The 27,165-nt window shown below is 40.8% G+C and overlaps 1 protein-coding gene across 2 annotated transcripts in view; it reads left to right on the top strand.

Moving 5' to 3' along the window:
* The first annotated feature begins 687 nt into the window (after window positions 1-687).
* The window catches only part of LCP1 (lymphocyte cytosolic protein 1), a 52,637-nt gene continuing 26,159 nt past the window's right edge, over window positions 688-27,165 (top strand). The window contains exons 1-7 of one of the 2 annotated variants that reach the window (XM_069758271.1): window positions 688-801; window positions 11,048-11,135; window positions 14,590-14,753; window positions 19,370-19,499; window positions 22,520-22,652; window positions 25,035-25,116; window positions 26,722-26,887. In XM_069758271.1, the coding sequence (XP_069614372.1) occupies window positions 11,072-11,135; window positions 14,590-14,753; window positions 19,370-19,499; window positions 22,520-22,652; window positions 25,035-25,116; window positions 26,722-26,887 (739 nt within the window). In that variant the 5' untranslated portion in view covers window positions 688-801; window positions 11,048-11,071. The remainder of the gene's footprint in view (window positions 802-11,047; window positions 11,136-14,589; window positions 14,754-19,369; window positions 19,500-22,519; window positions 22,653-25,034; window positions 25,117-26,721; window positions 26,888-27,165) is intronic. The other variant, XM_069758272.1, reaches the window with a different exon arrangement.

Raw genomic sequence — 27,165 nt, 5'->3', positions numbered from 1 at the left:
GTTAAGTTTACATGGGTGCATCAATACATCCTGCTGGTCATGGACTATGCGATCCATTACCCAGAAGCAGTACCACTAAGAAACTCTTCTGCCAAAAGTATAGCCCGAGAGCTGGACCATATTTTTTTGAGGACATTTTGTTTTGTTTTTTTGTGGGTTTATGAAGGAATAAACCAGCCACGAACTTTAACCCCAAATGTTCCTGTGCCTACCTCAGTAGCAGACAAGTGACTGGCATTACCACAGTATATATAATTGCACACTAAAGATGTATCATCAACTAGATCTCATAGGTTATTTAAGCATCAACTCATAAAAATGTACCCTAGTGGCAAGCAATGGACTCCTGTGTCAGCTCCAAATGGTGTTGCCAACCTTTTAGACTTGGTTCTATTGGATACTAAATATTGTGTTAGATGCTGGGTTCAACTAAGGAATCTTTGGGCGGCCAATGGGACTCTGCCTATATTTCACATTGTACGCAAGTGGATGTTTAGCCTGTAAAAAATGACTGAGCAATGCAGTTCAAGAGATAGAAATGGCACCTAGCATTGCTAAAGCACGCCGCACAATAGGCTAGGAAGTGGGTAATGGTGTTAACATCTTTTTGACTAATCAGGTGGTTCTGGAAATAGAGGAAGGGTTAAAACGGCTGACATTTCCTTATAAAGTCATAATTTCACATCAGTCACTTCCTTCTACTAACCACAAAATAAAGCTTTACTAGTGTTTCTCAGTGCACCAAACTTCTTTAAAGACATCCCTGTTGCATTGCCCGTGACCAGCCACCTATTGAAAGAGGTAAGTTATTGTTTTCTTAATTCTATATATAAAATTAATTTCCTAATGTACTAATTTATCATGAGTAACTGTCCAATGGTGAATTATCATTTGTACCCCCGATAGTAATCCTACTATAGCTGTAAGCACTGAGCCCTGAGCTGTACAGCTACACAGGAAACTTGTGGTCAGAGCAAACGGTAATCAAAGAGCAATCACCATTTTGTTAAGCCTTTTTAAATCACCATATGAAAAATTTAATTGTTATAAAAATCCATTGGTGGAACAAGAGTCTGGAGAATGACATTTGAAACTGACCATCTAAGCATGTAATAAGCTTAAGAGTGGAAAGCTAATCCCCCAAAAAGAGTATGGCCACATGATTAGTTATGGTGGGAAAACGTGGTGGTTTGTGAGTCTACTGGGTAACTGCATTGTTGAAACTGTGGAAATTCTCTAGTTATTTAACCCTAAAATATGAGATAAAGTATAATGCCTAACAGAGGCACCATATGTGTTTGTAATGCAGATTTGTAGCTTCTCAATCTGTTATATAAGGCCTCTTTCACACTTCCGTCGTTTAGGGGCCATCGTAATGCATTGTTCTGTGCAAAAAACACATCCTGCAAAGTTGCCCGCAGGATGCGTTTTTTGCACATAGACTTGTATTACCGACGCATCCCAACGTATGGACACGCGTTCCATACGTCGTGCACTGGATGCGTCGGTATTTGGCGGACCGTCGTAGCGAAAAAACGTTCATAGGAACGTTTTTTCGTACGTTGGATCCTGCAATTCCTACCGCGCATGCGCGGCCGGAACTCCGCCCCCTCCTCCCCGGGACTTTTGGATGGGCAGCGGATGCATTGAAAAACTGCATCCGCTGCCCACGTTGTGCCGAATTTTCACAACATCCGTCGGTACGTCGCGCCGACGCTTTAGCGACGGCTGCGTACCGACGGAAATGTGAAAAAAGCCTTACCTGTTCTGTGCACATGGTAATGTCATGTATATAAGTCCTAGGCAGTTACAGTCTATTTAAAGTTTGTGGTATGGACAATACCTGCAAGGTAAGACCTATACCATTTCCATGAAGAATGAGAAAACAATAACTTTTTTCATGAATATAAATAAATAACAATAATAATTCTGCTTATGAAGACTTTTGCAGAGAGATACAATAGGCTACAGGGTACAATGACAACATTACCATGAGGCACAATATTGCATTAAAAACATAAGGGGACAGGGTTCTACTTAAAAGGTTACAATCTCCAATTGGTACAAAAGCAGCTATTAGGAAGGGTGTAACTTTTGAGGGTGCAGAGGTAGCAGTTGCACCATGGATCCAGCTGCTCAGTGGCTCAATAGCCTTTCTGAGCAACCTATTTAATATACCATATTTTGCGGTTTATAAGACGCACCTCAAATTTTGAGGAGGAAAAAAACCTTTTTTTTTAATAAAATAGTTCTGCTTCTTACAATCCATGCGTCTTATTGCTTACCGGGGGTGGTGACTGCGGTGAAGCAGGGTCCCAAGGTCGTTGCTGGAGGAGGCAAGAGTGAAGCGTTGCTGCAGGCTGGGATGAGGGGGTGATCGGATGTGTGCCTCTGTGGGTGTTTGGTGGTGCGGGGGCTCCACCAACATTTTGTGAAAGCCCAGAGCCCCCACACTTACAAGGTTTACTATGCGGTGGACTCCAGGAAAATGGCTTCCGGGGCGACACACACACAGATGAGATCTTGGCCGCTGAGATCTCATCTCCCGAGATCTTAGTGCTGAGATCTCCATATGGACATAATGTATGGTAGCCGCACCCCTCTAGTCTTCATTTCAGGTACACGAAAAGTTTGGTGGGTACATTAATTTGGTTAGAGAACCAGTGGAACATTCATTTCTCCAAAGTGTTCTATGAGCCAATCTTCAACACAACAACACTAGGCAGCATGTTGCTTCTGCTACTGTGAGCATTCTTCATGGCCTACATGGGCCACCAAGGCCTGCAATGTCTCCAGACTTGTCTCCCATCGAGCACTTGTGGGACATCGTTAATTGGAAAATGCAAAGAGAGCTGCCAGTAGCGGATCTCAATGATTTGCATGCCCAAGTGCACTCAGCGTGGCAGAACATTCCTCAGATAACTGGTGATAGCATACAAAGTCATGTAAGTACTGTATTCCTGCATTTGGCGCTCATTTTTGGTACTGAATAAATCAAGATGATCACTAATATGTCTATCCATCCTGTGATTTTCAAAATTCCAACAGCTTATCGTTTTGGTGTTGCAATTTCCATGTTTACGCTCATACATAGTAACATAGTAACATAGTTAGTAAGGCCGAAAAAAGACATTTGTCCATCCAGTTCAGCCTATATTCCATCATAATAAATCCCCAGATCTACGTCCTTCTACAGAACCTAATAATTGTATGATACAATATTGTTCTGCTCCAGGAAGACATCCAGGCCTCTCTTGAACCCCTCGACTGAGTTCGCCATCACCACTTCCTCAGGCAAGCAATTCCAGATTCTCACTGCCCTAACAGTAAAGAATCCTCTTCTATGTTGGTGGAAAAACCTTCTCTCCTCCAGACGCAAAGAATGCCCCCTTGTGCCCGTCACCTTCCTTGGTATAAACAGATCCTCAGCGAGATATTTGTATTGTCCCCTTATATACTTATACATGGTTATTAGATCGCCCCTCAGTCGTCTTTTTTCTAGACTAAATAATCCTAATTTCGCTAATCTATCTGGGTATTGTAGTTCTCCCATCCCCTTTATTAATTTTGTTGCCCTCCTTTGTGCTCTCTCTAGTTCCATTATATCCTTCCTGAGCACCGGTGCCCAAAACTGGACACAGTACTCCATGTGCGGTCTAACTAGGGATTTGTACAGAGGCAGTATAATGCTCTCATCATGTGTATCCAGACCTCTTTTAATGCACCCCATGATCCTGTTTGCCTTGGCAGCTGCTGCCTGGCACTGGCTGCTCCAGGTAAGTTTATCATTAACTAGGATCCCCAAGTCCTTCTCCCTGTCAGATTTACCCAGTGGTTTCCCGTTCAGTGTGTAATGGTGATATTGATTCCCTCTTCCCATGTGTATAACCTTACATTTATCATTGTTAAACCTCATCTGCCACCTTTCAGCCCAAGTTTCCAACTTATCCAGATCCATCTGTAGCAGAATACTATCTTCTCTTGTATTAACTGCTTTACATAGTTTTGTATCATCTGCAAATATCGATATTTTACTGTGTAAACCTTCTACCAGATCATTAATGAATATGTTGAAGAGAACAGGTCCCAATACTGACCCCTGCGGTACCCCACTGGTCACAGCGACCCAGTTAGAGACTATACCATTTATAACCACCCTCTGCTTTCTATCACTAAGCCAGTTACTAACCCATTTACACACATTTTCCCCCAGACCAAGCATTCTCATTTTGTGTACCAACCTCTTGTGCGGCACGGTATCAAACGCTTTGGAAAAATCGAGATATACCACGTCCAATGACTCACCGTGGTCCAGTCTATAGCTTACCTCTTCATAAAAACTGATTAGATTGGTTTGACAGGAGCGATTTCTCATAAACCCATGCTGATATGGAGTTAAACAGTTATTCTCATTGAGATAATCCAGAATAACATCCCTCAGAAACCCTTCAAATATTTTACCAACAATAGAGGTTAGACTTACTGGCCTATAATTTCCAGGTTCACTTTTAGAGCCCTTTTTGAATATTGGCACCACATTTGCTATGCGCCAGTCCTGCGGAACAGACCCTGTCGCTATAGAGTCACTAAAAATAAGAAATAATGGTTTATCTATTACATTACTTAGTTCTCTTAGTACTCGTGGGTGTATGCCATCCGGACCCGGAGATTTATCTATTTTAATCTTATTTAGCCGGTTTCGCACCTCTTCTTGGGTTAGATTGGTGACCCTTAATATAGGGTTTTCATTGTTTCTTGGGATTTCACCTAGCATTTCATTTTCCACCGTGAATACCGTGGAGAAGAAGGTGTTTAATATGTTAGCTTTTTCCTCGTCATCTACAACCATTCTTTCCTCACTATTTTTTAAGGGGCCTACATTTTCAGTTTTTATTCTTTTACTATTGATATAGTTGAAGAACAGTTTGGGATTAGTTTTACTCTCCTTAGCAATGTGCTTCTCTGTTTCCTTTTTGGCAGCTTTAATTAGTTTTTTAGATAAAGTATTTTTCTCCCTATAGTTTTTTAGAGCTTCAATGGTGCCATCCTGCTTTAGTAGTGCAAATGCTTTCTTTTTACTGTTAATTGCCTGTCTTACTTCTTTGTTTAGCCACATTGGGTTTTTCCTATTTCTAGTCCTTTTATTCCCACAAGGTATAAACCGCTTACACTGCCTATTTAGGATGTTCTTAAACATTTCCCATTTATTATCTGTATTCTCTTTTCTGAGGATATTGTCCCAGTCTACCAGATTAAGGGCATCTCTAAGCTGTTCAAACTTTGCCTTCCTAAAGTTCAATGTTTTTGTGACTCCCTGACAAGTCCCCCTAGTGAAAGACAGGTGAAACTGCACAATATTGTGGTCGCTATTTCCTAAATGCCCGATCACCTGCAGATTTGTTATTCTGTCAGGTCTATTAGATAGTATTAGGTCTAAAAGTGCTGCTCCTCTGGTTGGATTCTGCACCAATTGTGAAAGATAATTTTTCTTGGTTATTAGCAGAAACCTGTTGCCTTTATGGGTTTCACAGGTTTCTGTTTCCCAGTTAATATCCGGGTAGTTAAAGTCCCCCATAACCAGGACCTCATTATGGGTCATAGATAGCAAATTGTAAGAGCTTCAAGTTAAAACTCTAACCATTACCTTCAATCGGTCATCTAACAACACAGAGTGAGAAATTACCTTAAAATTCTAGTGAATTGTCCCTCAGTATATTCACAAATGGCCGGTTTTCAACGGTCCCATTCATCTGAATCCATACATATGCTGCAGAAACAACCTCACTCAGAATAATGGAACTAATTTCTAGTTGCAGAAAGTTCTGCAACAAATCTGCATCTTGTGACATACCATTTTATGCTGCAATCCTGACATTTTTTCTCATCCTGTAGCAAAATTGCTCTTTTGAAATATTTTTTTAATTTATATACGACATTGAAAAACTTTGGAATTGCATTGCTTTCCATATGTTGTAATGATTTAGCATTACAGTGTAAACTTGCCAACTCTCCCAGATTCAGCGAAAATTTGCTGATGTCTGGATCAGGGTCCTGTTCTATGCAAAGTGTCTGAACTCAGGAGGTAGCCACCGACAATGCAGCTGGCTGATCACCCATGGGTGATGATAACTTTGGACTGGTCATCGTTATCCTTTCTGTGTTAACCTCTCTCTTGCTGCTGAGTTCTGCTAATGAACTGTGGTGGAGGTATTGCATTTTTGCTTTCGTTAGTACAAAGACAGAGGTGATGTAACATTGCCACACACAATTGCCACAATAGCTCTGTGACAACATCAGGGAGTAACCATTGGTCAACATGGATGTACAAATAGATCAGCAAGGATTTTTACTAAATCTAGCTGTGTATTATTATTATTTATTATAGCACCATTTATTTAATGGAACTTTATTATTATCACTATTATTATTATTATTAGTTCAAATTTTAAGGCTCTTATCCACATTAGCATAACGTCGGCCAAACCTGGGTTTGGCTGACAGTCTACACTGTGTTCCAAATTTTTATGCAAATTGGATTTAAGTGTCCTAAAGATTTAATTGTTTTGTTTTTCAAATAAACTCATGGATGGTATTGTGTCTCAGGGCTCAATGGATCACTGAAATCAATCTTAAACACATGTGATTATTAGTTTTCCAGGTGATTCTAATTAAAGGAAAACTACTTAAAAATGATGTTCCACATTATTAAGCAGGCCACAGGTTTCAAGTAACATGGGAAAGAAAAAGAATCTCTCTGCTGCTGAAAAGCATCAAATAGTGCAATGCCTTGGTCAAGGCAGGAAAACATTAGATATTTCACGAAAACTTAAGTGTGATCATCGTACTGTTAAAAGATTTGTGGCTGAATCTGAGCACAGACGTGTTCGTGCTGATAAAGGCATAATGAAGATTTCTGCCAGACAAATTCATTGGATTAAGAGAGCAGCTGCCAAAATACAATTACAAAGTAGCAAACAGTTATTTGAAGCTGCTGGTACCTCTGGAGTCCCTCGAACCTCAAGGTGTAGGATCCTTCAAAGACTTGCTGTGGTGCATAAACCTACTATTCGGCCACCCCTAAACAGTGTTCACAAGCAGAAAAGATTGCAGTGAGCCCAGACATACATGAAGACTAAATTTTCAAACAGTCTTGTTTACCGATGAATGTCGAGCAACCCTGGATGGTCCAGATGGATGGAGTAGTGGATGGTTGATGGATGGCCACCATGTCCCAACAAGGCTGCGACGTCAGCAAGAAGGTGGAGGAGTCATGTTTTGGGCCAGAATCATGGGGAAACAGCTGGTAGGGCCCTTTAAGGTTCCTGAAGGTATGAAAATGACCTCTGCAAAGTATATAGAGTTTCTGACCGACAACTTTCTTCCATGGTATAAAAAGCAGAAACGTGCCTTCAGAAGGAAAATCATCTTCATGCATGACAATGCACCATCTCATGCTGCAAATAATACCTCTGAGTCATTGGCTGCTATGGGCATAAAAGGAGATAAACTCATGGTGTGGCCACCATCTTCCCCTGACCTCAACCCTATAGAGAACCTTTGAAGTATCATCAAGCAAAAAATCTATGAGGGTGGGAGGCAGTTCACATCAAAACAACAGCTCTGGGAAGCTATTCTGACTTCATGCAAAGAAATACAAGCAGAAACTCTCCAAAAACTCACAAGTTCAATGGATGCAAGAATTGTGAAGGTGATATCAAAGGGGGGATCCTATGTTAAAATATAACTTGGCCTGTTAGGATGTTTTGGCGTTAAATAGCTTTTTTGACCTTCTAATGCTGCAAATTCCACAAATGAGCATTTTCAGTTCTTTAAAACATATAAAATGTTTAGAAATTCTACTGTGCCTAATAATTTGGAAAAGTGCATTTTGAGTTTTTATTCATTTTGGAGATTATACTGTTATCATTGGGAGGTTTCTTCAATAAAATTCGATGTATACTCTAACGGGTGATGACTTTCATTAGACTGACTGTCATTTGCACCGACCATTTAGGAAAATCCAAGAAAAATGTCATTTGCATAATAATTTGGAACATGGTGTAATGTGTTTGGAGACCACCGGAGATAGGAATCCAATGTGCCTGATTTCGGACTGCTGATCTTTTTGTTCTCTAAGGGTATGTGCACACGTATCTGTGAGGGCTGCGGATTTTTCTGCAGCGGATTTGATAAATCCGCAGGTCAAAAGCACTGCTTTTCACCTGCGGATTTATCGCAGATTAACCGCGGATTTACAACGGGTTTTGAGCGGATTCCACCTTCCATTACACCTGCGGTTTTCTATAATGTAGCAGGTGTAAAACCGCTGTGGATTCCGCACAAAGAATTGACATGCTGCAGAATGTAAACCGCTGTGTTTCCGCAGAAAAATCCGCATCGTGTGCACATAGCCTAAAGGGGCATTAACACTGCAAGATAATCATGAACGAAGTTTGTTAAAAGTGCTTGTTTCATGGTATCTTGCCATGTAAACAGGTTGCCGATCACGCGATGAACAAGCAGAACACATGAAATGATCTTTTGTGCAGCGCTAAAGATCTCAGTTTTTGGCGGTGCATTGCCCCATGTAAACTTTTAAGTTGACTTATATGTGTATGGGAGACCAGATTGTGCATCCCACAATTCAGTCTGTGGATCTCTGCCGAGAATGTGGCATTTGCCATGTGATAGATATATAAAGCAGCAAACAAGGAGATACTGTAAACAGGACAGGATTTAGGCTGAAACTGCTCATTTTTGTGAGTCAGAAAAAAGCAGAACTGTAACAGGGAAGTAGCTCTCGTCTTAGGGAGGGAAAAACCAAACCAGAAGCAAGACTGAGAAGTTACAGAGGAAGTGACTATTCCATAAACCGGCATAGAACATGGAATGGAGCATTATGGTTTGTGGATCAACAAACTGTCTCTTAAAATATATTGACCATGGACTTACCTATAACCTACTTACAAATGATGCCCCTTATTCCATTAGGAAAAAGTTCGTTTGACAGATCTGATTCTTCACACCAATACATTATGGCTATGTGCACACGATGCGGATTTTGCTGCGGGTCCACAGTTGTTTCCCATTAGTTTAAACTACAATGTAAACCAAAAACGCTGTGCCCAAGCTGCGGAAAAAAACGCGTGGAACTGCAGCGGTTTACATTCCGCAGCATGTCAATTCTTTGTGCGGAATCCGCAGCGGTTTTACACCTGCTCCATAATAGAAAACCGCAGGTGTAAAACCGCAGTGGAATCCACACAAAAACTGAGGTAAATCCACTATAAATCCACAGGAAAAACACAGTGTTTTTGCCCTGCGGATTTATCAATTCCGCTGCGGAAAAATCCGCAGAGGACCATTCTACGTGTGCACATACCCTATTTTTTTTGTAGCTAAAGTCATTCTTGCAGGATTACTACACAATCTTGCATGTAAATACTGAAAAAATGCAGCAAATACTTTACACTTTAGCAATTTTAATGCACATTTTATCTAAAACCCATGGCTGATCATGTTTATATGCTAACAGGAAAACCACTTAACCATTTTCCTGACTATGCTCTATTTCCTGAATTTAACTAAGGCGCGTTGTGAAAACTGCAAATCTTTCCACTATACAAATTCATTTTGTGGGGCTGGTTAATACACTGGATTCTTACACCTTCAATATAAATCACAGATAATAGTCTTAGAACGTGCATGAGACTAGCAATAATGAGGCATAGAAAAAGGAAGTCTGAGGGTATGTGCACGCGCTGCGGATCCGCAGCGGTTTTGACGCAGCAGTTTTCCATGACTTTACAGTACCATGTAAACCTATGGAAAACAAAATCCGCAGTGCACATACTGTGGGAAAAAACATGCGGAAACATAGCGTTGTTTATTCCGCAGCATGTTCATTCTTTGTGCAGATTCCACAGCGGTTTACACCTGCTCCATTATAGGAATCCGCAGGTGTAAAACCGCAGGTGGAATCCGCATAAAAACCACATAAAATCCACGGTAAATCCGCAGGTAAAACGCAGTCCTTTTTACCTGCGGATTTCTAAAAACAGGTGCGGAAAAATCCGCAGAGGTTCCATCTACGTGTGCACATACCCTGAAGTATGACTATACTGTATGTAGTGTATCTCTGTTGTTTAAGTAGTACAGCTTTGCACTACATCATTTCTGTCTACCATCTAATCCGACATTCTGCCACCAATCACAGACTAAATCTCGCCATAATCCACTCATGTTTCCAAAACTTTTTTCCTGCTGCACCAGTTCTCTGGAATGCACTACCCCAGACAGTTTTAAGATTGCCCTAAACCACATTTTTGACAGCCTAGTTATATTGCCGCCTATTTTGACTCCACCACTAATTTTCTTTTACTCCCACACATATTAATCAGAATCTGACCCCTTTATTCAACAGTAACCCCCACAGTCCTTGCGCCATTGTATCCTTCATATTTGTGCCTACGACATCACTGGCAGGGTGATTGGCTCATGCTGCGTTATGTGTACCACCGTGTGTTTTTACAGGATGGCTGACCCATTGTACAAAACAATCACTTGTACCTTGCCATCAATCTATTTGTTTGAATCAATAAAAATGTCCAATCCTAAGCGCACATCTTCAGATGATAGCCAATTTCATCAGAAGCCAACTAAACCCATCAGTATGTTTTTGGGCTTGTTTTCACTTGCGAGGAACATGTCCGTGTCTCGCATGTGGAAACGAAGCTCTAGTGCCGGCACTCCGGAGCGGAGCGTGCGGCCGCATAGCAACACATGGAGCCGCACGCTCCGCTCCGGAATGCCGGCACCAGAGCTTCGTTTCCACATGCGAGACACGGACGTGTTCCTCGCAAGTGAAAACAAGCCCTTTGAGTGTGTGATTATTCAGGTTAAATCCATGCCCTCAGAGAACATGATGGTTTCCTTGGTTAGATATCTAATTCTACATAAAGATCCCAATGCTACAAGAAAACACTGCTAACCACTGAACCACCGTGCAAATTATTACATGAAATATCTACTTATGTATTGTATCAAGGGCAGAACTGAATAAAAGGACAACATGGAATCAAGGCCAATCACAGATGAGGAAATGGAGGAGCTCAGAGAAGAGTTTAGCAAGATTGGTAAGATGTTTCTTCGTTATAAACAGCAAAACCACAAATACTGGAAGAATATTCTACTGATTCTTATAGAAATGCCTGTATGGCTATAAGGCTCTGTTTCCTTCTCAACACATATGCCGAAAGTATCTATAGGTTTCCATGCATTCAGTCCATACGCTTAGCCAATATGTGTCAGCGTAATTTTTTTTGTCTTTTATAGGAAAGCATAATCCTATGAGTTTTCCTATTCATTGGGATACCGAAAAAAAGTGTGTCATTGTATGCCTATACAACGGCATATATTGGGGACTTCTGTCATAGCAATGTTATATGTTGGGGAATTCATCAATCCTGTTCCAGGACAAAGCATTAGAATCCAGAAATAATGTTTGTTATTGACTGAACAAACACAACAGGAAAATTATATAGTTTGACTCCAACTGAAAAATTATTTGCAATTTTTTAGCTATAAAGCCACCTTAAAGTTACACTTCTTAAAGCAAAACAAAAAAATATTTTTTAACTGCTTGGTTGATCACCATCTATACTAGATCCACTGGTCAGTGATCTTTAACTAATTCTGGACCACCCATAGACTTTATACATCTGGACGGTCCTCCTATTTTGCTCTGTACTGACATTCTAAAACATCAGTGCAAAGTTAACAGCTTGTAGGAGATTGTTCAGGTGCGAGGTCGAGGTGTCAGACACATACAGACTCCCAATGGAGAAAGTGAGAGTTTATTACTCTCTCTGCCTTCCTGATCATGCTATTCATAACCAGATTAGGAAGCCCTGTTAGTGCTCCCTCTTCAAGACCCAGCTATCATGTGATCCCTGGATGTAGGGAGGGAGCAGGAACTGCCCGGTCCTAAGTCAGCTGTGCTATGTGGCTGAATTTCCACTTTAACTGGGGCAAGTATACAATCCCCGGATACTGGGGAAATCCATAATAAAAAATCTATTACTATGTTAAAATACCCCCTCCCATAGGGTGACATTGTGCAAAATAAATGAAAACAATAAAAAAATAAAAAAAAGCAAGACTAAAAAGTAAATCAATAAAACAAAACAAAAAAAACCCTGCAAAACTGTAAGGGTATGTTCACACGTTCAGGATTTCCATCCTTTTTTTTTCCTGACTGTTTTTTAAAAAACTGCAGCTCTTGGCAGAAAACGCAGGTCCTTTTTTTGGTCCTTTTTTGGTCCGTTTTTGATGCGTTTTTTGATGCGTTTTTTTGATGCAGTTTTCTAGCCAGAGTCTGTGTGTTTTCTAGGAATTTTTTTAGGGTTAAAATGGCTGAAAATACCCTAACCCTACCCCTACCCCTAACCCTAACCCTACCCCTAACCCTACCCCTAACCCTACCCCTAACCCTAACCCTACCCCTAACCCTACCCCTAACCCTAACCCTAACCCTACCCCTAACCCTACCCCTAACCCTAACCCTACCCCTAACCCTAACCCTACCCCTACCCCTATTCTAACCTTAGTGAAAAAAAAAAAAAAAATTCTTTATTTTTTTTATTGTCCCTACCTATGGGGGTGACAAAGGGGGGGGGGTGTCATTTACTATTTTTTTATTTTGATCACTGAGATAGGTTATATCTCAGTGATCAAAATGCACTTTGGAACGAATCTGCCGGCCGGCAGATTCGGCGGGCGCACTGCGCATGCGCCCGCCATTTTGCAAGATGGCGGCGCCCAGGGAGAAGACGGCCGGACGGACACCGGGACGCCGGGTGAGTATAAGGGGGGGAGATTAGGGCACGGGGGGGGCATCAGAGCACTGGGGGGGGCATCGGAGCACTGGGGGGGGGCATCGGAGCACGGGGGGGCGGGATCGGAACACGGGGGGGGCAGCCACACTCCGCCCACGCACTTCCGCCCGCTCCCCGCACTTCCTGCTGCAGCGGTTCTGCACATCAAACCGCAGTAAAACCCGCAGATATATTTTTGATCTGCGGGTTTTACTGCGGTTTGGACCTCACAATGGAGGTCTATGGGTGCAGAACCGCTGCGGCTCCGGAAAAAGAATTGACATGCTCCTTCTTTTTTCCGGGAGCTATTCAGCGCGTCTTTTTTTTTACAATTTCCGGACCATGTGCACAGTGTGTCCTGTTTTCCATAGGGTACAGTGTACTGTACCCTGCATGGAAAACAGCTACGGAACCGCAGCGGCAAAACCGCCGCGGTTCCGCGGTAAAAAACGCACTGTGTGAACATGGCCTTAGTCCTAGTCACTGTTTATAGCCCCGCCATTCTAAAAAAAACAAAAAAACAAAACCAAATGTATCTAATACATATGAAAAATGTTTTTCTTAGAGATCCTTTGAGGTCGTAAAAAAATGTAGAAATAAAATGTGAAAAATAGACATGCATTTCCTATTTTTCTTTACAATTTTCCCTGATGAGCAAACAAAATTAAATGACATAAAAATTAAGCCCCACGTATTGCGAAAAGAAGCATCAAAATTAATTTTTTATATCTAAAGGAGAATTTTTTTTAGAGCTGTCAGAAGTGTAGGCATGAAAAAAAATGGGATAAAACGGCTGATCCTGAGGACCTGAGAGACACTGTATGTAATCGACCTCCGCTCCATTCAGCCGGGACTCTTCAGAGGATCTTGGGATCTGAGGGGGCCACAGCTGTTGGACCCTCAGTGATTGCACAATTATCCCCTATTCATTGGATAGGCAATAGCTATGAAACGTGAAAGCACCCCTTTAACTAATAAGGCTAAATGCCTGTGAAATAACTTTCAGAATCAGATATTTATTTATTATGCTTGCTTATATTTATATTATATACTTATTATATTATATATCTATATGCTATAGTTTCATAGTTTTAAAAGTTGAAAATAGACATCAATTTCAACCTATAACCTAATATGTTGATCCAAAGGAAGGCAAAAACCCCATGAGGCATTGCCACATATTAGGGGAAAAAAATCCTTCCTGACTCCATATATGCCAATCAGACTAGTTCCCTGATCCCATCACAGAATCTAGTCCCCATAACTTGTAATATTATATTTTTCAAGACAGACATCCAGAATCTCTTATTTTTTAATGAATCAACCATGACACATCAAGTGTCAGGGAGTTCCATATTCTCACTGCTCTTACAGTAAAGAATCACAGTCTGTAATGATGGGTAAACCTTACTTTCTCTAAATGTAGAGGATGCCCCCTTGTCAGCGTGTGTGGCAAGATCATTAGAAAGGTCTCTGTACTGTCCCTTCATATATCTGTACATTGTAATAACCATCATTATTCCAAACTGAATAACCCTGAATTCTCGTAATAACCTTGGTCGCTCTTCTCTGCACCCACTCCTGCTCAGGTATGTCCCACTAGAGCCTGGAATTGTACTCAGTATTCCATTAATTTATATGCTATTAATATCCTCCTACATAAATATGCCCACCATCTTGTAGTCCCTGGTAACATCTTTATTTTCCCATTTAGATACTGATGGTAATGGTTACATAAGCCCTAATGAATTAAATGACCTGTTCAGAGCTGCTAATCTGCCCCTCCCTGGGTATAAACTACGAGAGATAATCCAAAGCCTTATGGAAACAGGAGATAAGAACAGAGATGGCAAGATCAGTTTTGATGAATTTATCACAGTAAGTTTATCCTGAATCATTGGAGAAAGTATAAATTCTTATAATATATTTTATTGAGTTTTTTATGTGTGCAGCCTTTATTCTTTGTAGTGAACGAGTGGCTATAAGCAAATGTATATCTTGACTGTGTAACCATCACTAAGAATTAGGTATTTTGTACCAATCATTACCTAATGTTTCTTCTATGTCTGTATCACATGGCATCACGCCATCTTTCATCAGTATAGATGCCAAGTGATACGCGATTTACTATTGTAAATAATAAAATTATTATTATATTGTTAATATTAATTACTATTTCTCACTGTTGGTTAGATGTAAATTCATAGAATCTTAATTGGTTCTAAATGATGGTATTTGTGTTGTGATAAAAGGACCAGCTGCCAAATGTCATCATTGTTATACTTCATCATCATCTTTAAAGACTCCATAATAACAGGGTCTGTGCCGCAGGACTGGCGTATAGCAAATGTGGTGCCAATATTCAAAAAGAGGACAAAAACTGAACTCGGAAATTATAGGCCAGTAAGCTTAACCTCTACTGTGGGTAAAATCCTGGAGGGAATTCTTAGGGATGCTATACTGGAGTATCTGAAGAGGAATAACCTCATGACCCAATATCAGCACGGGTTTACTAGGGACCGTTCATGTCAGACTAATCTGATCAGCTTCTATGAAGAGGTAAGTTCCGGACTGGACCAAGGGAACCCAGTGGATGTAGTGTATATGGACTTTTCAAAAGCTTTTGATACGGTGCCACACAAAAGGTTGATACATAAAATGAGAATAATGGGGATAGGGGAAAATATGTGTAAGTGGGTTAAGAGCTGGCTCAGGGATAGGAAACAAAGGGTGGTTATTAATGGAGCACACTCGGACTGGGTAACGGTTAGCAGTGGGGTACCACAGGGGTCAGTATTGGGCCCTCTACTTTTTAACATATTTATCAATGACCTTGTAGGGGGCATTCAGAGTAGAATTTCAATATTTGCAGATGACACTAAACTCTGCAGGGTAATCAATACAGAGGAGGACAATTTTATATTACAGGATGATTTATGTAAACTAGAAGCTTGGGCTGATAAATGGCAAATGAGCTTTAATGGGGATAAATGTAAGGTCATGCACTTGGGTAGAAGTAATAAGATGTATAATTATGTGCTTAATTATAAAACTCTGGGCAAAACCGTCAATGAAAAAGACCTGGGAGTATGGGTGGATGACAAACTCATGTTCAGTGGCCAGTGTCAGGCAGCTGCTACAAAGGCAAATAAAATAATGGGATGCATTAAAAGAGGCATAGATGCTCATGAGGAGAACATAATTTTACCTCTATACAAGTAACTAGTTCAACCACACTTAGAATACTGTGCACAGTTCTGGTCTCTGGTGTATAAGAAAGACATAGCTGAACTGGAGCGGGTGCAGAGAAGAGCGACCAAGGTTATTAGAGGACTGGGGGGTCTGCAATACCAAGATAGGTTATTACACTTGAGGCTTTTTAGTTTGGAAAAACGAAGACTAAGGGGTGATCTTATGTTAATGTATAAATATATGAGGGGACAGTACAAAGACCTTTCTGATGATCTTTTTAATCATAGATCTAAGACAGGGACAAAGGTGCATCCTCTACGCTGGAGGAAAAAAGGTTTAGGCATAATAACAGGCGCGGATTCTTTACTGTTAGAGCAGTGAGACTATGGAACTCTCTGCCGTATGATGTTGTGATGAGTGATTAATTACTTAAATTTAAGAGGGGACTGGATGCCTTTCTTGAAAAGTATAATGTTACAAGGTATATATACTAGATTCCTTGTTAGGGTGTTGATCCAGGGAACTAGTCTGATTGCCGTATGTGGAGTCGGGAAGGAATTTTTTTTCCCAATGTGGAGCTTACTATTTGCCACATGGGTTTTTTTGCCTTCCTCTGGATCAACATGTTAGGGCATGTTAGGTTAGGCTATGGGTTGAACTAGATGGACTTAAAGTCTTCCTTCAACCTTAATAACTAATAACTAATCATAATCCGCGTCATCATAATTTTTTTTTTTACGTGGAACTTAAATTCTTTCTTTGCATTTTGTGTAAATAGAATAGCTTATTAATACAACACCCCAATAAGCTTTACTAAAGGGGTAATCCGGATCTTTAAAAGGAATGTGTCTTCAGAAAATGACCCACTGTTTAAATGGATTTTAGCCTGCTTTAAGAGTTATTGTGAATGGGTGGGGTAAGAAAAAAAAAAACACTTCTACACTTTCCTTCTGAACCAGTTCTGCTCTTCACTCACTAATGTGTCCGGTCTCGGGCACCAACATACAGAGGGGGATGTTATGTGACCACTAATTCGCTACAGGTTTCACATTCTGCCTATGCTGGCTTCTTCCACTTGGAAGGTTCGGTAAAGGATGTTTTTTTACACCACCCACGCCTATTGACAATAACCGTAAAAGTAGGGAGAGACAATTAAAGTAAGGTTTTCATATAAAGTTTTATTTTTGACTATTCTTATTTTTCATTTTCCATTTTACTATATCTATGAAAGAAAAAAGAGCAATCTGGGAATTTTCACACTGGTTACTAAGTTTAAAGGGGTATTCCCATCTCTATGATCCTATCCCAATATCTAGTAGGTGTAATAATAATAATAATAATAATATTAGCAAATACCTCCAATTAGAAATATAGTATAGTTTTTCTGATTCGCTATGTCTTTCCTCATGTACAGGCATTGTAGGTCCTTAGGTATCCATGGTTACGACCACTATCAATTAACTAACTGTCACTTTATCAGTAGACTTAACCATGGATACCCGTGGTCCTGCAATGTCTGAACATGAGGAAAGAGAAATGGCGAATTTAGAAAAACTATACTTTATTTCTAATTGGAGGTATTTGTTAATATCATTATTGTTACACCTACTATATATTGGGATAGGATCTTGGCGATTGGAATAGCCCTTTAAGGGCTCACTGACACTGGCGTATAATATGGAGGAGAGCAATGTGAGAAAATCTAGCATTGCACTCTGACCAGTGTTACTCAATGCGGCAGAGCCGATCTGTGATTTTCTTTTTTCTCATGGCGATTTGGCATGAGAAGAAAATCACAGCTTGCTGCAATTGGCAGAGTATCCCGCACCAGGCTCGGACTGGCCCACAGGGTAACAGGGGAATCCCCCAGTGGGCCACTGTGTAGATCTAGGCCCCCAACCCCACTGTATGGGCAGTACTTGGTATAATTCACTCTGTACAGAAAAAAGCAGCATCTCATCATTCATTAACCACGCTACCCAGTTTATTATTATATAGAGATAGTAACATAGTAACATAGTAACATAGTTAGTAAGGCCAAAAAAAGACATTTGTCCATCCAGTTCAGCCTATATTCCATCATAATAAATCCCCAGATTTACGTCCTTCTACAGAACCTAATAATTGTATGATACAATATTGTTCTGCTCCAGGAAGACATCCAGGCCTCTCTTGAACCCCTCGACTGAGTTCGCCATCACCACCTCCTCAGGCAAGCAATTCCAGATTCTCACTGCCCTAACAGTAAAGAATCCTCTTCTATGTTGGTGGAAAAACCTTCTCTCCTCCAGACGCAGAGAATGCCCCCTTGTGCCCGTCACCTTCCTTGGTATAAACAGATCCTCAGCGAGATATTTGTATTGTCCCCTTATATACTTATACATGGTTATTAGATCGCCCCTCAGTCGTCTTTTTTCTAGACTAAATAATCCTAATTTCGCTAATCTATCTGGGTATTGTAGTTCTCCCATCCCCTTTATTAATTTTGTTGCCCTCCTTTGTACTCTCTCTAGTTCCATTATATCCTTCCTGAGCACCGGTGCCCAAAACTGGACACAGTACTCCATGTGCACACAGTACTCCATGATATAGGTGAATTTGTGAACGAAGGTAGTATGATATTTGCATGCAGGTGAAAAGTGGGCCCCCCAAAGTCAATGTTACTGGTGGGCCCTTAGCTCCCCAGTCCGACACTGTCCCACACGACACGCACCCATTCAAGTTAATGGGCCATCCGAGTGCAGTCCGATATATCCTGAGACAGGCAATGGAGGAGATGGAGAGATTAATCGGCCCTTCTTCTCCTCACCTATGATGTGATTCTCGTATGTGAGTGGATCGGCTCACGCTCGCAGCAGTTTGAGCATTAGTATCTCACATCTGATGCTCTCGCACTGGATATTATACGTTAATATGACCCGGGCCTAAAACTAGACTCGTACGTCCTGTTCTTTTGTGGGTTGCAAGTCACAAGAGACTGTCTTGCCATAGACTTCACTGCAAGTCACAGGCGACTACAATTTGCTTGAAACTTATCTGCCACTTGGCCATATTTTTTTTTACAGCTGTACAGTAGTAGCGTAACAAGTTAATCAGGTGTTTTTGGTTGTGCGATTTGTCTGAGAATTGCTGTCACGTGAACACATGTTGCACTGTAGCCCCAGATTTATTAAAAAAAAAGCGATGTGACTTCAATGTACAGATCTATCTTGCAAGAGATAAGTGTTTTTATGTCATTACTTTTTGCAGTACACAGTATATGCTAGATTTATTCCACTAATAATAGATATACCATTGTGTAGGTTATTCATGACCTCAAAAGCTCAGACGTGGCCAAAACCTTCAGAAAGGCTATAAACAAGAAAGAAGGTATTTGTGCCATTGGTGGCACATCTGAGCAGTCCAGTGCGGGCACTCAGCATTCCTATGCAGGTAGGTGCATTTCTGGATTATTTTCTTATTTCACTCATAATAATCTTCAGCACAGTAGAGGTAAATCTACAGTTAGGTCCATATATATTTGGACAGAGACAACATTTTTCTAATTTTGGTGAAAGACATTACCACAATGAATTTTAAGCAAAACAATTCAGATGCAGTTGAAGTTCAGACTTCCAGCTTTCATTTGAGGGTATCCACATTAAAATTGGATGAAGGGTTTAGGCGTTTCAGCTCCTTAACATGTGCCACCCTGTTTTTAAAGGGACCAAAAGTAATTGGACAGATTCAATAATTTTAAATAAAATGTTCATTTTTAGTACTTGGTTGAAAACCCTTTGCTGGCAATGACTGCCTGAAGTCTTGAACTCATGGACATCACCAGACGCTGTGTTTCCTCCTTTTTGATGCTCTGCCAGGCCTTCACTGCGGTGGTTTTCAGTTGCTGTTTGTTTGTGGGCCTTTCTGTCTGAAGTTTAGTCTTTAACAAGTGAAATGCATGCTCAATTGGGTTGAGATCAGGTGACTGACTTGGCCATTCAAGAATATTCCACTTCTTTGCTTTAATAAACTCTTGGGTTGCTTTGGCTTTATGTTTTGGGTCATTGTCTATCTGTAGTATGAAACAACGACCAATCAGTTTGGCTGCATTTGGCTGGATCTGAGCACACAGTATGGCTCTGAATACCTCAGAATTCAATCGGCTGCTTCTGTCCTGTGTCACATCATCAATAAACACTAGTGACCCAGTGCCACTGGCAGCCATGCATGCCCAAGCCATCACACTGCCTCCGCCGTGTTTTACAGATGATGTGGTATGCTTTGGATCATGAGCTGTACCACGCCTTTGCCATACTTTTCTTTTTCCATCATTCTGGTAGAGGTTGATCTTGGTTTCATCTGTCCAAAGAATGTTCTTCCAGAACTGTGCTGGCTTTTTTAGATGTTTTTTAGCACAGTCCAGTCTAGCCTTTTTATTCTTGATGCTTATGAGTGGCTTGCACTGTGCAGTGAACCCTCTGCATTTACTTTCATGCAGCCTGCTCTTTATGGTAGATTTGGATATTGATACGCCGACCTCCTGGAGAGTGTTGTTCACTTGGTTGGCTGTTGTGAAGGGGTTTCTCTTCACCATGGAGATTATTCTGCGATCATCCACCACTGTTGTCTGCCGTGGATGCCCAGGTCTTTTTGCATTGATGAGTTCACCAGTGCTTTCCTTCTTTCTCAGGATGTACCAAACTGTAGATTTTGCCACTCCTAATATTGTAGCAATTTCTCGGATGGGTTTTTTCTGTTTTTGCAGCTTAAGGATGGCTTGTTTCACCTGCATGGAGCGCTCCTTTGAGCGCATGTTTACTTCACAGCAAAACCTTCCAAATGCAAGCACCACACCTCAAATCAACTCCAGGCCTTTTATCTGCTTAATTGAGAATGACATAACGAAGGTATTGCCTTGGAGTCAATTGTCCAATTACTTTTGGTCCCTTTAAAAACAGGGTGGCGCATATCAAGGAGCTGAAACTCCTAAACCCTTCATCCAATTTTAATGTGGATACCCTCAAATGAAAGCTGAAAGACTGAACTTCAACTGCATCTGAATTGTTTTGTTTAAAATTCATTGTGGTAATGTCTATAACCAAAATTAGAAAAATGTTGTCTCTGTCCAAATATATATGGACCTTACTGTATATGTAATATCCAGCTCCTTTAGTTAATTATTCTGGTGTAGGGCAGGAATAGGCAATTCATTTTCGTAAGGGGCAGCATGAGAGATTGTTACAATTGTGGAGGCCTGAGCCAACAGGCAATTCTGCTTATTATTATTATATTCATTTTTATCACTTAATATTGAACAGAATTAAAGGGGTTGTCCACCACTAGGATGGCCCCTTATCAATCTGAGTGTTTTCCCCCACCATCATCTCCCAGCGGTGTAGAAACTTCTCTCAAGGCTGACGTGAGGTATACGTAACATTATCAGTGTTAATTAAGTGACAATTAAGTAAATGACAGGAAGTTAATTAAGTGACAATTAAGTAAATGACAGGAAGTGAGCGGCGGCATCTGCAGTTCTGGCTCTTTGTTAATTACTTAACCGTTTAGGAATTAACAGGAAGTCATAACTGCAGCTGCCTACTTCCTGTCATTTACTTAATTGTCCAAAGGCGGGGAGTGAGAAGCTGGCTTTGATTGGGCGCAGGGATCATGTGACGTATACCTTACATGAACCTTGGGAGAGCGAGTGTTAACACCACTGTAACTGCGCCGTCATGGGAGGTGAGAATAAGTATCTTATTATGAGGGGGGAAAACATTCAGATTGAGAAGGGCTTGTTCTAGTGGTGGACAACCCCTTTTAATATGTTGACTAGCATCTACTGCTAATATACACAATAGGGCTTATTCTTATCAGTAGCAGCTCATGAAAATCATGTAATTTACAGCTTTTTATAAAGTTTAGTGCACCTGTTATTCAGCCCTTGTACCTATGTATGATATCCCAACACAGACCCTCAAACAGTATGCTGTCCCTGCAACGTCCCCCACCCAATATGATTTATTGTTCTCACGTATATAGAGAGATTAATTTCCACAGCACTTTACAGAAATTATCATCAGTATTCAGATGTACAGATCAGTATTCAGTATTATTATGTATTTGAGGCTTGGGAGGAAACTTGTGAGTGTGGGTGTATCCTGAGGAAACCCCCGCAAACATGAGGTGAACATGCAAACTCCTTGCAGAGGTTGTCCTTTGTTGAATTTGAACCCAGTACTCCAGCGCTGCAATCGTAAAGTGCCAATTACTGAGCCACCATGCAGCCCCACACAGAGTATGAAGTTCCCACATAGCTACGCACACAATATGTTGTCCTCCCACACGCCCTCAAACAGTATGATGTTCTCCCACTGCACAGTCAAGTCTTGACTCAGCTAAGCAAAGCAAAACATCGGAAAATCTATTCAAGTACATATATTAATATACTTTATATCTTCATTTCCCCATTACAGAAGAGGAAAAATATGCTTTTGTGAACTGGATTAATAAGGCATTAGAAAAAGATTCAGACTGCAAACATGTAATTCCCATGAACCCAGACACAGATGACCTGTTCAAAGCAGTGGGGGATGGGATTGTCCTCTGGTAGGTTTCTTTGTTTCCATTACTCCTGTATACATTAGAGCTTATAAATGAAAAAAAGTGCAAAGTAGTGCCATCTTGGCCTTAAGGTACCTTCACACTGAGCGACTTTAGAACGATAACGATAGCGATCCGTGACGTTGCAGCGTCCTGGATAGCGATATCGTTGTGTTTGACATGCAGCAGTGATCAGGATCCTGCTGTGACATCGCTGGTCGGAGCTAGAAGGCCAGAACTTTATTTCGTCGCTGGATCACCCGCTGACATCGCTGAATCGGCGTGTGTGACGCCAATACAGCGATGTCTTCACTTGTAACCAGGGTAAACATCGGGTTACTAAGCGCAGGGCCGCGCTTAGTAACCCGATATTTACCCTGTTTACCTAAAAAAAAAAAACACTACATACTTACATTCCGGTGTCTGTCGCGTCCCTCGCAGTCAGCTTCCCGCACTGACTGTGAGCACCGGCCGTAAAGCACAGCAGTGACGTCACCGCTGTGCTCTGCTTTACGGCCGGCCGGCCGGCCGTTTTCTGTATTTTCATAACTATGAAAATGGTACATTCACACTGAAGGCATCAAATCTTCGAATTAACACATATGGAATTATATAAGGAACAAAAAAGTGTGAAACAACTGAAATTATGTCTTATATTCTAGGTTCTTCAAAGTAGCCACCTTTTGCTTTGATAACTGCTTTGCACACTCTTGGCATTCTCTTGATGAGCTAGTAGTCACCAGGTAGTCACCGGGAATGGTCTTCCAACAATCTTGAAGGAGTTCCCAGGGATGGTTAGCACTTGTTGGCCCTTTTGCCTTCACTCTGCGGTCCAGCTAACCCCAAACCATCTCGATTGGGTTCAGGTCTGGTGACTGTGGAGGCGTAGCACCCCATTACTCTCCTTCTTTGTCAAATAGCCCTTACACAGCCTGGAGGTGTGTTTGGGGTCATTGTCCTGTTGAAAAATAAATGATGGTCGAAGTAAACGCAAACCGGATGGAATAGCATGCCCCTGCAATATGCTGTGGTTACCATGCTGGTTCAGTATGCCTTGAATTTTGAATAAATCTCCAACAGTCTCACCAGCAAAGCACCCCCACACCATCACACCTCCTCCTCCATGCTTCACGGTGGGAACCAGGCATGTAGAGTCCATCAGTTCACCTTTTTTGCGTCGCACAAAGACACGGTGGTTGGAACCAAAGATCTCAAATTTGGACTCATCAGACCAAAGCACAGATTTCCACTGGTCTAATGTCCATTCCTTCTTCTTTAGCCCAAACAAGTCTCTTCTGCTTGTTGCCTGTCCTTAGCAGTGGTTTCCTAGCAGCTATTTTACCATGAAGGCCTGCTGCACAAAGTCTCCTCTTAACAGTTGTTGTAGAGATGCGTCTGCTTCTAGAACTCTGTGTGGCATTGACCTCGTCTCTAATCTGAGCTGCTGTTAACCTGCGATTTCTGAGTCTGGTGACGCGGATAAACTTATCCTCAGAAGCACAGGTGACTCTTGGTCTTCCTTTCCTCTGGCGGTCCTCATGTGAGCCAGTTTCTTTGTAGCGCTTGATGGTTTTTGCCACTGCACTTGGGGACACTTTCAAAGTTTTCCTAATTTTTCAGACTGACTGACCTTCATTTCTTAAAGTAATGATGGCCACTCGTTTTTCTTTACTTAGCTGCTTTTTTCTTGCCATAATACAAATTCTAACAGTCTATTCAGTAGGACTATCAGATGTGTATCCACCAGACTTCTGCACAACACAACTGATGGTCCCAACACAATTTTTAAGGCAAGAAATCCGACTTATTAAACCTGACAGGGCACACCTGTAAAGTGAAAACCATTTCCGGTGACTACCTCTTGAAGCTCATCAAGAGAATGCCAAGAGTGTGCAAAGCAGTCATCAAAGAAAAAGGTGGCTACTTTGAAGAACCTAGAATATAAGCATAATTTCAGTTGTTTCACACTTTTTTTTGTTAAGTATATAATTCCGCATGTGTTAATTCATAGTTTTGATGCCTTCAGTGTGAATGTACAATTTTCGTAGTCATGAAAATACAGAAAAATCTTTAAATGAGAAGGTGTGTCGAAACGTTTGGTCTGTACTATATGAATACTAGTAATTATTATTTACTAATTATTAGTACTAATAAAAAAAATATATATATATTATAATATTAATAGTACTATTTAAAGGGAACCTGTCACCCCCGCCAGGCTTTTGTAGCTAAAAGAGCCACCTTGTGCAGCACTAATACTGCATTCTAACAGGGTGGCCTGGGGAGGGGTGACAGGTTCCCTTTAAGGAGTGTGTGTGTGTCAGGTATTTCTAGGTCATTTCTCATGCTTGAGACAAAACATTCTAATGTAATATTCTTTTTTCTAAGCAAAATGATCAACCTCTCAGTTCCAGACACAATTGATGAACGAGCCATCAACAAAAAGAAGTTAACTCCTTTCACTATCCAGGTAAAATAGAAATGCACCACACGTGCTATCCATCGTTTTGACCGATAGGGCTCAACCCTATGTTATTCTATGGGGCCGTGTACATGTTCGATTTTTTTTTCCATGTGCAAAGACTGTCAGTGGAAAAAGCGCTGAAAGGAAACTCTGACACAGGATAGAGTTTAACCACAACGCGTTTCGACGGACGTTCCGTCTTCATCAGGTGGGAAACTCCCACACACTCCTGTGTCAGAGTTTCCTTTCAGCGCTCCTGCGACCGATTCCTATCACCAGATAAATAAACTCCATAGAGGTGGTCATTATGGAAGAATGGGCAAAGAAAAACCTTTACTTATACCCAAAAATTGTAAGGCACATTTTGGAGTTTGCTAAAAGACATGTGGGAGAGTCCTCAAATGTTTTAAGGAAGGCGCTGTGGTCAGATGAGACCAAAATTTTACTTTTTGGCCACCATGTTAAATGCTATATCTGGCGCCAAACCAACACAGCTCATCACCCTAAGAACATTATCATCACAGTGAAACATGGTGGTGGCAGCATCATGCTGTGGGGATGTTTTTCGACTGCAGGGACAGGGAAATTGATCTGAGTTGAGGGGAAGATGGATTATGTGAAATACAGGGATATTCTTGAAAAAAACCTGTTTCAGTCTCAGTGATTTGACGGAGGTTCACCTTCCAACAAGACAATGACCCGAAGCATACTGCTAAAGCAACCCTTGAGTGGTTGAAATGGAAATGTGTAAATATTTTGGCGTGGCCTAGTCAAAGCCCAGACCTTAATCCAATTGAGAATCTGTGGACTTGAAGATTGCTGTTCACTAGAGGAAACATCTAACTTGAAGGAGCTGGAGCAGTTTTGCCTTGAGTTATGGACAAAAATCTCAGTGGCAAGATATGGAAAGCTCATAGAGACTTATCCAAAGTGACTTGAAGCTGTAATTTTCACAAAAGGAGGCTAGGCAAAGTACTGACTTTAGGGGGGTGAATAGTTATAGTTATGCCCACTGAAGTTTTACGTTATTTTGTCCTGTTTGTTGTTTGCTTCACAATAAAAAGAAAACCAAATGTTCACAGTTGTAGGCATGTTCTGTACATGAACTGATGCAAACCCTCAAAAAAGAGTGAAATTTGTGAGGTAGCAAAACAGGAAAATTGCCAAGGGGGTAAATACTTTTGCAAGCCACTGTATCTGTAATTACACAACTTGTCTCCGATTCATGCTGTCCATGGTTCAAGCACAACAAATCAACTGACAGTTTTTTTTAATGCGTCAGATAGTGATTCTATATTGTGATAAACTTTCTGTTTGAGAATCACCATAGATTCAAACAGCGCTTACAATCTACTTCTCAGCCATAGGTATGAAAGACAGACATAATAGCAGGGTCAGGTAGTACGTGTATATACAAGGCATAGGAATATACTTCATATACTGTACACAATACTATGTATATTTTATTTACACTGTATTCTACATTCTTCAGAGCTCCATTCTTGGGATTGGTAGTCATAGGGGATAAAGTTTTTACTTGGTACAACCCCTTTAAAAAATGTGCTGAATTTAATTAACTTTTTCCTACTTTGTTTTTAAATTTGTGTTTAGGAAAATTTAAATTTAGCTTTGAACTCAGCATCTGCCATTGGGTGTCACGTGGTCAACATTGGTGCAGAAGATTTAAAGGAAGGAAAGCCATACTTGGTGCTGGGACTCTTGTGGCAAGTTATCAAGATTGGGCTGTTTGCAGACATTGAGCTGAGCAGGAATGAAGGTGCAATAACTTTTGAGTTCTAGTCATGAAAATAAATAATAATTATTATTATTAATATTATTATTAAGTCATGATCTTTTTAAGGTCATGTGAGCATATGAAAGAGAAAACTTTTACAAAATGTAAATTTTTTTAGCTTGACGTTTCATCAAAATTGAATATTGTCTCATTCAAAAAATTTAGCTGGCTGTATACACACGAAATTGGTCCCACCATCAGAATACACAGAAAGACTTAGGTCGAGGTCACATGACCATATAAAAAAAAAAAATCGGTCC

Source organism: Ranitomeya imitator, chromosome 3, assembly GCF_032444005.1.
Source record: "Ranitomeya imitator isolate aRanImi1 chromosome 3, aRanImi1.pri, whole genome shotgun sequence".
In the NCBI taxonomy this organism is placed as follows: domain Eukaryota; kingdom Metazoa; phylum Chordata; class Amphibia; order Anura; family Dendrobatidae; genus Ranitomeya; species Ranitomeya imitator.
This window is presented reverse-complemented; position numbering and strand designations above follow the sequence as displayed.